Source organism: Lycium barbarum, chromosome 9, assembly GCF_019175385.1.
Source record: "Lycium barbarum isolate Lr01 chromosome 9, ASM1917538v2, whole genome shotgun sequence".
NCBI classification, from domain to species: domain Eukaryota; kingdom Viridiplantae; phylum Streptophyta; class Magnoliopsida; order Solanales; family Solanaceae; genus Lycium; species Lycium barbarum.
Window position 1 is genome coordinate 29946204 of NC_083345.1, and position 15709 is coordinate 29961912.

At 33.2% G+C, this 15709-nt stretch overlaps 1 protein-coding gene across 3 annotated transcripts; it reads right to left on the bottom strand.

The window, feature by feature from the left end:
• Positions 1-89: 89 nt before the first annotated feature.
• Positions 90-14002, bottom strand: LOC132610116 (ent-copalyl diphosphate synthase 1-like). Of its 3 annotated transcripts, none has more exons than XM_060324384.1 (15): positions 13438-14002; positions 12934-13014; positions 12738-12853; positions 11897-12194; positions 11546-11729; positions 10718-10932; positions 10392-10512; positions 7892-8004; positions 7361-7587; positions 6806-6921; positions 5747-5845; positions 4665-4904; positions 2522-2630; positions 2212-2382; positions 90-360 (listed from the first exon to the last, which is right to left on the bottom strand). In XM_060324384.1, exons 1-15 carry the CDS (start codon positions 13541-13543, stop codon positions 133-135), a joined length of 2424 nt encoding a protein of 807 aa, XP_060180367.1. In that variant the 5' UTR covers positions 13544-14002; the 3' UTR covers positions 90-132. The 3 variants fall into 3 exon arrangements, with proteins under 3 accessions (XP_060180367.1, XP_060180366.1, XP_060180368.1); XM_060324383.1 differs by having other exon boundaries at positions 2522-2639; XM_060324385.1 differs by lacking the exon at positions 5747-5845 and having other exon boundaries at positions 2522-2639.
• Positions 14003-15709: the final 1707 nt, after the last annotated feature.

The following is a 15709-nucleotide window of genomic DNA, read 5'->3' on the forward strand; positions in this document are numbered from 1 at the left end:
GGACATGTGGAGTTATATAGATGACCTAACATTGTAAAAAATATTTACTCTTTTAATTGCAGAAAGGATATACAAGATGCAACTCTTATTACGCCATCATAAAGTTGATAATACACTAGATTATATTAATGATTAAAGTACACTCTGGAAGAGGACTTTCTCAATGTGGAAATTGATTGTTCTTGGATTACAGTAAGCAGCATAATAGAAACTCTTGGTAACATTAAGAAACGTTTGTTTGACATTGACATCTACATCTTCATCTGATTTGGATAGCACGAGTTCGGCTAGTTGTTGCATGTCATGTTCTATCTCCATGCATCTCGATATTTCAATCCTCTGATCCACCGCATTCGGTACCTATATAAATATAGTATCCAATAATTACACGACAACTTACTGTAACCAAGAGATAATGTTGCAACTGCTGCTGTACTTGTAGAATTATGTCGTTTGGATTTTTCAAAAATATCGTCGGGCGCGTGCTAGATCGATCCTCAAAAAGCTATGCATTTTTAGAGGGGTCAAACGACGTAACATATCTTATAGATGTTCTAGGGGTGTTAAAATTTAATGTTTTTACTATCAGGTCATCCAAAAGTATTTACTCAATCAAGTCACTTACCATTAAGTAATTATAAATAATCTCTTGATTGTACGTTAATTGATAATCTGGTAAAGATGATAATTAACTGAGCTACTCTCACAAGTTTTTTTTTTTTCCTATTTTTCAAAAATTGTTTTTTATTACATAAAGGTAGGGGAAGGAGAAATGGGGAGAGCATTATAACGTGGGGATTCGAACCATCACCAACAAAGTGAAAGTTCAGGTAGTCAATCAACTGAACTACTAGATCCCTACACTCTCACAAGTTAAAAATTCACTCATAGTTAAAAAAAAGGGGGGAATTTTAGTAATGCACAATTTAGCACACAAAATTACATTTGCGTAGCCATATTTTTAAATTACAAACCTATGACCCAACAAATTATGGCCGCAGCTTGTATACACAACATTATCCAACAATATACAACTTTATACACCTATTGTAAACAATGTATAAACCTTGTATAAAAATGTATAATAACGTATAAGAGGTGTTTATACACACTTCTACAGTGTTATGCAGTGTTATACAGTGTTTATACAGTGTTTAAAGTGTAACATAATGTATGTGTTTTATACACACTTTACCCTTAAAAAAACACCAACATTAAAAAGAGATTTGGAAGGAAAAAATAGCATCTTGGAGTTTGATATGGGGGGAAGGGATGGTGGCTATCTCGGGTAATTAACTTTTTTAAAAAATGGAATGAAGGCTACAAAATGTAAGAAAAAAAACTATGGCCATTTCGGGTAAATACTTTACCCAAAATGCCATAGAGTGTTATTTTCCCCAAAAAAATGCTCACTCTCCCTCTATCTCAATATGGGACCGTTTGGATGTGGAGAATAGAATTTCTCAATTTTGACTCGAATTTAAATATAAATCTTTAAATATTTAAAAATAAAATTTACAAATTTGAAAACTACGTAGGAAAGTACTATAAGTCACAAAAATATCAATTCAAAGTATTTTAAAATTTGAAAGAAAAAAAACGCGTTTGACTTTTGAAACCAGAAATGTGGGATAGAGGGAATATCTAACTTAAATCGTAATGTGTGATGTAAGCTTAGGCAGAGGCGGATCTAGAATTTGGAGATTCCGGGTGCCACTTTGATATAAATGTAGATGTATTTTAATTTATATGGTCCAAATAAAGTAAGCATTTGATCGGTTTGATCAACTTTGAATTGCGGTTCAGGTTATTTGTTTGAGTTACATAGCCAAATATTATTTCAAATATTATATAAACTCAAGCTTACAAGTTGTCCCAATATATGTGGCTCAATTTAGATTTCGAGATTCAAATCTTTTAGTTTTGACCATGAACTCGGAAAAAGTACTTAGTCAATATAATTGATAATAAGGAAAGAGACCAGCAGGATTCGAATTGGCACCTCTTAGGGCGAAAGAGGTGGTGCCTAACCACTGGCACCATGGGCTACATTTTTACTCCGAGTGGCATCCTTATTATTTATACCTTTTCTTATAGATATATACATACACATACATAGTTTACACCGAGGCGACCGGGTGGTGTGGCACTCCCACGCCACTACATAGATCTGCCCCTGAGCTTAGGTTGGTAGTATATTGTAGGTCTAACCTTTGAGTGCTGGAAGAGTCGAAGACGATGGCAAACTCTACTTGTGACATTAAGGAGCTTTTGATACATAGGATGCGACTCATCATCTGACATGCCGGCGCTGAGATTTAACGTACCAATTACGAGTTCTGCATCTCCTTTTCCCTCTTCTTCCAATAGCCACTTTTCCCACTATACAATAGTTCACAAATCACAATATTAACGATATTTAATTTTAGGTTTTTTTTTTTCCTGTAGTCAGAATATTAACCACGTTTCAATGATTCATGAACTAATAAACGAAATATTGCAAAAAATAAGTATGACTAACAGCATGACGTAGAGGTTGATTGATGTCTCTGCCGTGAATCATCAAGGCTTCCAGTGCGATCTGGTTTAGGGTTCCGAGTAGAGTCCCGACGAGCCTTCCTGTCTTGTACCTGCCATTACTAAAAAAGGGTCACCTCTTTAATAGTAAATCCATCAATATTAGTCCATCTGGAACAGTATCCCAGGCTCAGATACAAATGTAGAAAGGATTTCGGGTTCAACAATATAAAGAAGTAAACACATGAATAAGCTAAGAAAGTTCAACAACTGCTATATATACATAAAAAATAATTTTAACCTTGTACGTTCAGTGTAATTTTTCGCCGAAGGGGCCCCTTGCCCCTTATTGGCTCCGCCCCTGGATTCCTCGGTTCAACCAGGGGCGAATTCAGGATCTAAATTTTATGGATTCAATCTCTAAAGTTTCTAATATTTAACTCATTATAATTTCAAAATTATGAGTTCATATCTACTATTATTGTAATTTTAGTGAATTCTTACATAATAAATTTATATTCCACAGTTCTAGAGGTGGCAATTTGAGCCCATATTTAAAAAATTATCCCATTTTACCCATATGTTAGTGAGTTGGGTCACTCATATTTCAGGTGGGTAAATATGAGCTTCAAGTCTCTCTCTAAACCATAAAAATATGGGCAAATATGAGTAAAATATGAGTATCCATATAAGAACACACTAGACCCATGCAATAACAACTCATTTTGAAAATGAGAAATTTCTTTCTTACCTCCCACCCCAACCCTTACCCCACCACCCACCCCACCATGCCCCCCACCCTCACACACTTTTTTTTATATACTTTATTTTTCTTTTTATAAAAAGCTTATAAAAAAGGAGAATTTTTGTTCTTACCTCCCACTCCGATCCCTACCCCCACCCCCTCCCAAAATTCAATTTCATATATTTTACCTTTATAAAATTTTATAAAAAATGGAAAAAAAAATTCTTACCCCACTCCACCCCTCCACGACCCCCACCCCCCCCCCCCCCCCCCCCCAAAAAAAAAATCAATTTCAAATATTTTACTTTTATAAAAGTTTTATAAAAAATGGAAAAAAAAATTCATACCCCTGCCCCACCCCCTCCACGACCCCCCCCCCCCCCCAAATTTCAATTTTCATATATATATATATATATATATATATATATATATATATATATATATATATATATATATATATATATATATATATTACTTCTATAAAATAAATTATAAATAATGGAAAAGAATTTCTGGTCCCCTACCCCCTCCCCTACCTCCACACCCCCCGCCCTGCCCAAAAAAAAATCAATTTCATATATTTTACTTTTATAAAAAAATTATAAAAATTGAAAAAAAAAATTCTTACCCCCACCCCTCACCCCTGAAATTTATATGAAAAAATTAATTTAACTTGACAAAGGAAAAAAATTATAAACATACACTTGAAATAATATTACACTTGTATAATATGGATTAACCCATAACCAACCCAACCATTTATCACCCAACCCATATCTACCCACATAAAATATGGGCAGTTTGAAACCCAACCCATTTTTGTTCAGACCATTTTCAACCAAACCCACCCATTTGCCACCCCTATTCCACACCAAAAGTACTGAGTTCATATGAACCTGGTACCAACAAGCTGCATTCGGCCCTGGGTTCAACAACAATCATTATTCTTATCTTGAATTGTGTTTTATTAATATCATGTTCATTCTGAACCCATTTATTTTAATTAGTGAATTCGCCTCTTCTAAGACACAAGAATCTTGCATTGTTAGGAGTTACCTGGTCTATTTCAACTTATGCGTCTTACTGTTGTTTCAATCTGTTTTTTAAAAAATGTCTCTTTTTATATTTAATAAGTAATTTTTAACATTCCACCTAACATATTTAAGATCACAAGATTATTCAAAAGACATTTTAGTGCATTACACATGTGCATCTTTAGTTTAAAACCATAAAATTCAAAAAAATTTTATACTTTCTTAAACTCCGCGCGTAGTTAAACTTGTAAGACACATATAATGAAATGGATGAAGTATTGAATAAAAAATAGAGAATGCATGCATGAACTGATCTATAGCTTTTTGTATTTGTGGTAGGAGTTAGGCATTGTAGCACTGGATTTTACCTAGCATAAGAATTCAAGCAGTGTAAGCTGCTGCGGCTGTGCGCAAGTTCGTGAAGAAAAGCAGTCTTGTGTTCCTCAAAGTGGCATTTAATTGTCTCCATAATAGCAGCAGTTTTGGCCCAAATCAGCCGCTCTCTGTATCTTTCTGGTTCAAATACACTCCCCGTCGCCAAATAGTACGTCACCAATAAGCTTTTTTCGCTCAATCCAAACTCCCCTAATCCACATTCTTTGTACCACCTGCGTGCAATCATGTAAGGATTAATCCGGTATCTTAAGTTCCTCCGGTTCATCGTGTCGACAATATCTAATTAAGTAAATGAAAATGTGTTTTCTTTAACAGCTATACATCACCAGGTGCACCAGGTGCTTTCTTTAACAGCTATACACCATCAGGACATCAAATCTTGATTTAAAAAAAAAAAAATGATCACACACTTCAACATGGTATCCGAGCAAGCGGAAGTCCTATATATGATTAATATTGAATCTCACCGCAACGCATTATCAAAGATTACTTTCACGTGCTTGGCTCATGAAAAAAGAATCAGGCCCGCACATGAGGGGACATGTTGACAATATAATTAAGTAAATAAAAGTACACGCTCTCTAACAACTTAAGTTTTTTGATCAATGGTCACACACTTCAACAATCTGAACCCGTTACTTTCTGTTCGAACTATGTATACTTCATGAGAGTTTGGAAACTCTCATGATAATCACCCACACTTGAAACATATCTTAATGCCTGAAAGTTGGATATGATGATCCGTACATAAGAATATGTTCTCGATTAAGCAGGTTCAATTTAGGAGATCATCGATAGGCTAATAAAAAAAGACAATTAGGGAGCACATATGCCAAAAGTCGATAAATATATCATAATCATTCTGAACCCGTTGATTTTAAATCCTAGATTTGCCTCTGGTTAGATCAGCAGGATCTAGCTAGCTAGTGCCCCGTTCATTTTGTCCTAATTCATGAAATTGTATGCATCTTGTTAATTATTATTATTGTTTGTTTGATTAATTAATCTCCATATTGAAGGTGCATGATCACTCAATATAAGTACTAAGACTTACTGGAGAATGCTTCTCCACTCAAGCTGATGCAGTGCTTGGCAATTGTTGTAATCCAATTTTGCCAGCTCCAGATATATGTTATTATTGACTAATGGCATCCTGAAAAGTGAATAAGTACGAATACCAAATGGCTATTAATAAAGTGCGCTGATTAGGACATTTCACGTGTTCATTGGCAGGCCAAAATTGAGTTATGATGAAGATGATTAGGACATTTCAGGAGTTTATTGGTAGGCCAAAATTCATTTACGATTAAAATGTTTACACATTGACTTGACCTTTCAACCAAAAATGCATATCACATAATTCACATTCATTACGCATGTTGACAACATCGCCGAACAATATTACCGTCGTAGGTTGGTTTCCATGAAAAAGACGAAAAGTGTCTAGAGCTTATTACTTGTCCTTATCTTTGTCGACAATAATATACTTAAAAACTTTTCTGACAGCATTCTATTGTATTTGTAGGCGCTTTATTTTAGTGCTCTCTTCGTTTTATTTCATATATAGGATGTTTGATGAATACAAATTATTAATAATATTCTTTATATGTACAAAAAGTATCTTTTGTAATTTATAGTCATAGACACGTTATGATATTTTTATTCCCTATAAAAATATTCATTAAAATAAACAACAGATTAAAAAAAAATATAAATTATAAAAAGGTGTCAATCTTTTTTATATCAAAAAAAAAAAAAACACTAAAAGATAACTGCCATATATATATAATGGACAATGAAAGTAGATAAACTTTTAGTTAAACAATTTTACTTTTCCGAAAAAGAAAAAAATTGGTGTGGAAAATATCACAAGTATATATTTTGACATTTTTAACTTAATGGAGTAAAGAAAATGAGGAAAAAAAGATGACAACTAGCGACATGCAAAGCTTACCAGGATATGTTTAGAATAAGATTCCAATAATTTTGATATGATAACCTTTTAATCTGTACGAGATATTTTCGACATGTACTAGTATATATATCCTATCCTAAAAGAAAGAAGGGGCTAATTTATTTTAATTGAGAAAACTAATTGTCAAAATTAAATTACCTGTATAAGGTTTTGCCAATCCACACATCGTCTTCACCACCATATTGTTCCAAGAAGAACCTTGTTTCTAGCCGGGCAAAATTGGCATACCACGGTATGTCTAATGCATAGCCTACCTGGTATACAATAGAAATATCACATTACCCAGCAAAAAAAATAAAATAAAATAAAAATGTGGTAGGATGAAAGAAATCCTCTAGATAAAGTAGGGATTCTTTTTCCTCCAACCCAAGCCCACGACATAGTAGGACTATATTAGTGTTTTTATTTACCTTTCAACTTATCGGGCTGGTGGTTAAGGTACTCATACATTAGAGCAAGTGTCACTCGTCATACATTCGGATTAGCTTTTGGGAAAATGGTTTTGGAGCAAGGTAGCTATACTTTTTGTGAAATCTATTTACATTTTGATTTCTTTTAATAATTATGTTTCATAAAAGAATTGGTTTGATTTCTGAAATTGATAATCTAATTTGTTCAATTCCATGCAAATTTAGTTGGTTTTTTATAAATAAATTTTCTAAACTAATTAATGGCCTCCAATATTAGTTTTACCTCTCCAGGGAGATCTTTGGTGATGATCCATTTGTCTAGAATTTGATTTTGCGCTCGTTTTTCTTGCAAGAAATTGAAGGAAAAATTCTTGGCATCATCAAGTATCTTCTCTCCAGGAAATATCAATTGGGAAGCCCTAAACAAATTATACATTCCTGAAACTGCCTGGTTCGATTGTCCCACGAAGCATAAAAATTCACCCTTGCTCTCAAAGTTTTTGAATACGTCTATTGGAAACAAGAGAAATACAAGTAATTTGTCAATTATTATAGAGTTAAAGTTTTATAAACAGATAGTATACATACTTTTTATACGATCAAGTAAAATTGATCTAGCACAACAGGTACTGGTTGATAGAAAATTTGAAAAGTAAAGTAAGAATTTATCTAACTATTTAAATTACATACGTTGACAAAGTAACTTTATTTAGAGAATCATGTACGTAACTTAAATTCATTACTAAGACAATGGACAAATGATTCAATTGTATGAAGAGAACGAAACATAGACAGGTCTTAGTGAAGGACTAACCAGCAGAAACCACGTAGCCATGCAACCTTAAAAGTCTAAAAGCCATGGCCGTGTCGTCAATGTCTTGAATTCTGGAATTCCTAGCCCAGCAGATCCCTTCATTTGTCCAATATCTGAAATATACGTGTATTAATTACGACAGTAGTCCTGTACTGCTCCCTTCTGTCCGTTTTACTGTTCATGGTTAAAAAACTAATTGATTCAAGATGCTTATTATTATTTTAAAGAATTACGGTATAATTAATTATTGATTTTCCACCTTAGGCTTTCCCAAATAAATACAGAGAGAAATTAATGTGGCGAAAGAAAAATTAGTATTAAATGAGATCAAAGAATAAATAAGGGTAATTTAGTCAAATTATTCTTAATTACTCTTTCCGTCTCATATTAGTTGATGTTTAGCTCTTTAAAAGTCAATTTGCCAAATCTTCGAAGCTAAATTAGATTAGATTAATTTAATATATTGAAATTGTAATTTAGATATTTAAATGGGAAAATAGTCAAATATATTCCTCTATTTTGTTTTATTAGCTAACTTTACCGTTAATGATAATGGATAAAAATATACCCTGCTATCTACAAATTTAACACTTATACCCCTATTTGAATGGAAAATCCCAAAAATACTCTTAGATTACCCGATTTAAAAAACATATCCAATTCCCTGACCTGCCCCAACCCACAACTATTAAACACAGTCCCCACAACTATCGCCGGTCCCCATTTCCGACCGCCAAAAAAAAAAAAAAACTTAAGAACATTGCAAGGTAAAACAGAGTAAATGCCTTTGATCTTCAACCAGTAAAAAGGGTTTTCTCATCATCAATAAATCCAGAACAATTTTCTGTTTGCTAATCCAAGTCCAACTGAACAAAAGGAAATAAATCACCATATGTCTGAACTAAGCTTATAAATACACAACAGAGTTGCTTCTTCCTCCAACTCTGTTTTGCACCATATTGTTGAGGAACATCACCAGTACAACAAAGAGACTTATTAACGTCCATAGCACAATCAACCATATTTTAATGGTTCAATTATCTTAGCTTTGAGTATACCTTTATCTAGGGATGGATATAAATGCAAAGATTTCAGTTGAAGCCGATTATATAAAGGCAGAGATTTCATATGCATCGTCTCAAAGACGGGCAAAGAAAAGATTTCAAATATCCATTTGTTTGACTCCATTTAACTGATACTACAGATTAGCTACTGTCCTTGTACCACACCTAAGTGATTGTGATTTAATGCTAACAACTGGAAATAATAAAAACAAATTTTGACTGAATAGGCTTTTATATCAAGTGTATTAATTACCCAGCAAAGGAATTCTGAAATGTGCAATGCATCTATCGGAGAAATGAGTAACCTTATGCTCTGCCCAACAGTCATTTTAGATGTTCTCTTTAATTTCCTCGGACAGAAGAGCAGAGAGGTTCCGAAACCGGCACGGAGAAGCCTGCTCCAGCGTCCGGCGACGGAGCCGGAGCTAAACCGGACCCTGTGCTGATGTGGCGATGGCAGCGAGAACGACGGCGAGTACACTCCGACCCCATTCTTTTGAGGTCGGGAATGGGGACCGGCGATAGTTGACTTGTGGCCTGTGGGGCCTGTGTTTAATAGCCGTGGGTCGGGGCGGGTCAGGGAATTGATATATATATATATATATATATATATATATATATATATATATATATATATATATATATATATTTTTTTTTTTTTTTTAAATCTAGTAATTTAAAAAGATTTGGGGTTTTCCATTGAGTATAAGTGTTAAGTTTGTAGATGGCAGGTATATTTATCCACTATCACTAACGGAAGGTAAAGTTAGTTAATAAAACAAAGTAAATGGGTATATTTGGCCTTTTTCCCTATTTATAAACTATATGAAAAATATTATAAGTTGTAATTTTTCTCATATTAATATGATAAAAAAATATATCTCAAAATATTGGTCAAAATTCATATAATAATTTGGCTCGCATAAAATGAAACATGACAATATTTTGGGGACGAATGGGGTAATGTTTTTTAGGAGACATGCAAAAGGCAAACAATTCATATTATTTGGTGTTTTTGCTTTTGGTACGCCCTTTAAGAAATGACTTAGTACTCCTAGAAACTAAGAAAGATTTTGATTAACTTATTCTTAATTAAATTTGTATCTTTGTAAGTTGATACGCATAAAGAACATAAGAATTTGAGGTTGTAAGCAATCTGACATAACATTATGTGCATATCAAATGTCTTTACAGAAATACTAAGAACCTATTTAATATACTCATATATATAGAGAGAGAATGTAATTGACAATTAGAACTTCATTGGAATATGTAAATAGTGGTAGCTAGGTTTAAAATAAATATCTTCTTAATTGAGTATATAAAACACTAATTATTTCGAATCAAAAAGTAAAGATAAAAATATCAAATAATATAATCCAGGGAGTATAGTCCTTAGATTTCCCAAACGTACTTGTAGTAGTACTATGTCGTACCTATTGACGTACTCAATACATTCCTTAATTTCTGCCTCAAAATATCGAGAGATTCCAAGTCTTTGCAATCGGTCAACGATCCAAATGTGCTCAAATAAGTCCACCGGATATACATTAGGAACTAAATAATTAGCAAAAAACAAGGAAACAAATATCCAAATTAGCACTTGAGAAAAAATATAGGAAAAAAAGGAGAAATGTACTAAAAGAGAACGAATCTAGAAATTAAATTAAATATGTTAGAACAAATGTGAGCTATTACATATCTATATTAGTAAAAAAAATTCCAGTTGAATCTGTTGTTATTATTAATATATATGACGTACCTCCGCCATTAAATTTGTGAACAATGTTGGTGAGATAATTGAGACAATTATGATGTTGAGTTTGCATAAGTGCAAAGGCAGTGGAGGATGGAGAAAAGAGGAAAGACCCATCAGCGCACTGCAAGTGAAGTAGTTTTTGCCACTCCAAATCTGGCATCCCTTCCAAACTGTGTAGTAATGTTGTGGGCACCTTGTGCATTATGTCTTTGGGTATCCTATTGCACCCACATAATCATGGAAAGTTAAAAAGGACTTCCACTTTCTTACATCACCTAATAAAGCAATATATTTGAAAAAAAAATAGAGGAGCTAGATCTCTCCCCACATTGTATATAATCTGGGACTGCTATAATTGAGTTTAAGAGAAACAAAATATTTGATTGTTCATTTAGAGCGATCTTAAGAAAAGAATTTAAAATAAGTATGAATTTAATGATGTAATTAATAGTGACTTTCAGAAATTGGTGAAATACTTAGACACTTAAAGACAGTATGTCATATTTTTCTGAACCATATAAGTTCACAATCACTCTTTTTGAACCGGAGGGAGTAATTTTTTTTTTCTGACAAAGGAAAAAGGGAAAATCAATAAAAAGAGTGATGTCGGAAAAAAATCACAATATTTGTACAAAATCAATAAATGCAAAATATACTTTATTTATTTGAACGTTATCGCTAATTAACTACTGTACTTAAATGGTACAAATTCTTACTTATCACTAATTAACTACTGTACATAGGTGGTACGAATTCTTACGTTAATTTATTATTCTAATGTTTGATTCTTTTTGGTTTGGTGACATTAATTAATAAGTTAAAAGTGACTACCTTGTGAGTTTCAGATTTCTTCTAGAATATATCTCTCTCAAGACAGGAGAATCATCCGGAATATTAACGCCTATCTTTCTTCCAATCTCAATTAGTGAAGGGAATGCCACTTCAAATCCAATTGGCATATGCTCAGCATTTTCATCTCCAATCTTGCTTAAATTCTCTCTAATAAATGACATTCCTATCCCAAGAAAAAAGAAAAAAAAGAAAAGCCAAAAGAGAATACATGATTACCTCCACATGATATAGCTAGAGAGATTGAATAATGGAGTATAATATAATAATGAATGGTACTTACTTATTGATACTAGCATAAACTAGTATGTACTGATTACGTAACATGATTACCTAGTTCTCTTTTGTCGTGATGCACATTCCAAGATTTCAAGGCAATAACACAAGCCAATGTGTTGATGATACGATCGTGAGCCAAAAATATGGATTTGTCACCCCACGAACCATCAGCAAGTTGATTGTTGGCAATCCATTCAAGACTTGAAGGGAATTGAGGACTATTATTAATGTCTTTCACAAGTGCAACCCAAGCTGTGTCATAAGCTGATACACTTATTTCTCCATCTTCCATGGATTGAAGCATTAACCGGACGGCATGAATATGTTCCTTTATCTTATTTGATGTGTACACCTTTTACGTAACATAATTTTCCATTAAAAATCAACCACCACAACAGCAACCAAATAAAAAATAAAAAATCAAGTATATGTCTAAAGGAATGCATTAACTCATAGACCCTGACACTCCAAAGATTTTTTACGTTATCAGTGTAATTTAACATGTCGTAGCATGTAACTTGGAAATTATTTTTCCTATTATTGATTTCACTTTTATATGCAGTTATCTTTTAGCTGACCTGATAGCTAATTTAAATATCTTTTACACTGTTCAGAACTAGGTAAAGTGAGATTCAAAACTTCAAATTTCCTTTGTTGGAAAATTAAATAGCGCAAATAGGACAAAAAAGCAACTTATTTATATTACTATATAAACAGTTGAATTTTCCTTGATATAATGGATTATACTATTGTAGCGGTAAAGGGTTCACAAGTTATTTTACGTCATGAGACAAATCCTATCTAGGATATTTTAATACTTCATCTTTTTAAATTTTCTTATATAAATTTTGGGGTAAGCTGAATTATCGGGAATATTTTCTTTTTTTCAAACCACCTCGTGTGTTTCTTCTTCTTCTTCTTCTTCTTCTTCTTCTTCTTCTGTGTCTTCTTCCTCCACGTTGTCGTCCCACTTAATAACTGGCAAACCATTTCTCAACACCTCTTTGTATTCTGCGTTTTCGTAACAAATCAATATTGTCATTACTTTTGTCAAAAATATTACATTAAAAAAAAAAGGATCTTGTCGGTACCTTTTGTACGAGGTCTTGAAACCGCATTGCACTGCAGATTGGAACTGAAACTTACTACTTTTTCTGTACAACACCCCTGGCCTGTAAGTTGATTTGCACTTAAGACTTTCAATATTCCGTAATATATACTCTCACTAAGAAGCAGAGAAAGAATTTGAAGTTTATGAGATACTCTCTAAATTAATAATTTTTTACATATTCAATAAATTTCTTAACATAAATTTATGATTAGGACCAAAGCTAGTGAGTTCAGCTGGTTCAACTGAATCAGTAAGCTATGCTCTAAATCCGCCCTGAATGAGTACTTCTAGTACGTAGTATTGAATGAAAAAGAATAATGGAGTATACAATTAAAAGAAGTTGAAAAGTTCAATCCCCCTCAGAAAACTAATACTGTACTAGTTGAGGTAACTTGACTATGGAATCAACCTACGTAATAACTTGAGGAACTACAAGAAAAATGATATAAGAAAAAAGAGGAAAGAGTAGTAAAGTAGAGCTCACATTTAAGGAAATTATGAGGTTTAGTTGCAGAAGAATTCGACGCGAAACGGCGGGCGGTGAGGGATAATCTGAGAGAACCGGTCGGGGTTAAATATTGACAAGACATGTTTATTCCAATGTTTTTCTCACTCCTTTTCTTTTTTGCTCTTGGAAAATGAAACAAAAAGATAAAGAAAAGAAGTGTTTTGGTGGCTTATGTGTAGATGTTATGTTCTGAGAATGAAAATGAAGAGTAGGGGAAAGTAGTGGTTAAATAATGAGAGAGTGAGGTGAAGCAGACAGAAATGATTTCCCAAGAGATTCTTTGCCAATGGTACTTGGGATCATCCAAATTCGTGAGAAGGAGGGCACTATTGTCCTTTTCTCATTTTTATTGTTTAATTATACATGCTTATTCTCTTCTACGTAGTACGAGTAAATCGGTGGTTTAACCCGTAAAACCGGAACCGGTTCTAACCGTTTATTTATTATCGGTCCGATTCCGATTTTTTTAAAACCGGAACTGGAACCGGACCGGTTAAATTGGTTAATTTTTTTTTTTTTTTAAATAGCCGTTGCAGCCCAGCACTTATGGACGTTATTGGACCGTTGGCAACGGTCCATAAATTTATTTCCCCCCCTCCCCCTCCCCCAACCCCCCAAACTTTTTTTTTAAACACTTTAACCCACTCCCCAACCCTATATAAACACTTCTTCATTTTCATTTTAATCCACACCAATTCACTCTTCTCTTTCTCTCAAGTCTCAAATCTCAATCTCTCAATTATATTTACTTTGCAATAATTAGCCACTTTAAATTTCTCTCAAATAAATATTATAGTCTTATTCTAGTTTCAATTATTAATTTTACAATTATAATATTGTTGGTAGAGTTGGTGATTTTGCAACAATCCGAAGTAGCTTTGGTGGATTTGCAATTCTAGCCGCCTTCACTTTGTTGGAAATTAATCCGGCAATTTGGTATCTTCGTTCCAACTCTATCTTTATTTTTCGCAATTTAATTTACGCAATTTATTTTTTGCAATTTAATTTACGCAATTTAATTCTAGCAATTTAATTTGTTGTAATTTATTTTCTTGTGATTTATTTGATTGTGATTTAAATTAATTCTATTTAATAATGTCAAAGAGATTAAGACGTGGTGCCGGTAGTAGTAGTGGTATTGTTAGGGGTGGACTTAATGAGGAACCATTTGTGGAAGAAACACCTAATTTAGGTATTGATGTTGGTGGAAATAGTCCACTTTTAGATCATGAGACAATACAACAACATTTTACCGACACTTTTAATAAAGATGATGATGATGAAACACAACCCCCCGAAAATCCCATAGGAGATACATGTCCTGCATAATCATATACACAAGACAAACCACCTAGAACTCGTAAGCCAACAGCTAAAGTTTGGAAATTTATGACTAAGAATAGGGAAAACCAATCAGCTACATGTACCATTTGTGGACAAGTATTTAGTTTTAAGCAAGGAAATGGTAAGGATGGTGGAACGGGTACACTAAATGGTCATATGAGAACCAAACATATGGATATTTGGGGAGAGAAAACGGGTTCAAATGTGGGGGGTATTCAAATGACGATAGATCCACGAACCGGTAGAAATTTTAAGTATGACAAGAAAAAAGAGCGTGTAGAAATAGCTAAAATGGTAGCTTATGATTGTTTACCGTTTTCCTTTCCCTCGGGTTTGGGGTTTGTTACTTACATTCAACGTTGTTATAATCCGTTATTTGAGGGTATTCCTAGAATTACTTGTAGAGCCGATGTTATAGATTTGTTTAAAAAATATAGATTTTATTTGCGCCATGTATTTAATTCTTTAAATTGTAATGTTTGTCTTACTGCTGATTTGAGTCTTAGTCTTAACAAGTTAGATTTTTTTGCTATTACATGTCATTGGGTTGATGACTACTGGGTTATGCAAAAAAGAATTATAGCTTTTCTATATGATGAAGGAAAAGGTCATCACGATGGAAAATTTTTAGCGGATTCAATGTCTACTATTATGAGATTTTTTAACATTTATATAAAAACACTTTGTATTGCTTTAGATAATGCTTCTAATAATACAAAGGCGATAGGTCTTATAAAAAGAGAACTAAACCCTCCGCTAAGAAATATTTTTCATGTAAGATGTAGTTGTCACATTTTAAACTTAATTGTTAAAGATGGTCTTGTGCATTTTGAAGATTCTGTTCAAAAAGTTAGAGATGCGGTTGCGTTTCTTTTTTGTAATGCTAATAGGGGAAGAATTAGAG

Excerpts from the sequence above, each read along its gene's own strand:
- LOC132610116 (XM_060324383.1), bottom strand. The coding sequence starts at position 13,543 with ATGTCTTGTCAATATTTAACCCCGACCGGTTCTCTCAGATTATCCCTC. Across the intron at positions 8,005-10,391 it reads TGTATTGAGTACGTCAATAG|ATATTGGACAAATGAAGGGA; the intron begins GTACGACATAGT and ends CGTATATTTCAG. Across the intron at positions 2,640-4,664 it reads TGCTTGAATTCTTATGCTAG|TAATGGCAGGTACAAGACAG; the intron begins GTAAAATCCAGT and ends ACCCTTTTTTAG.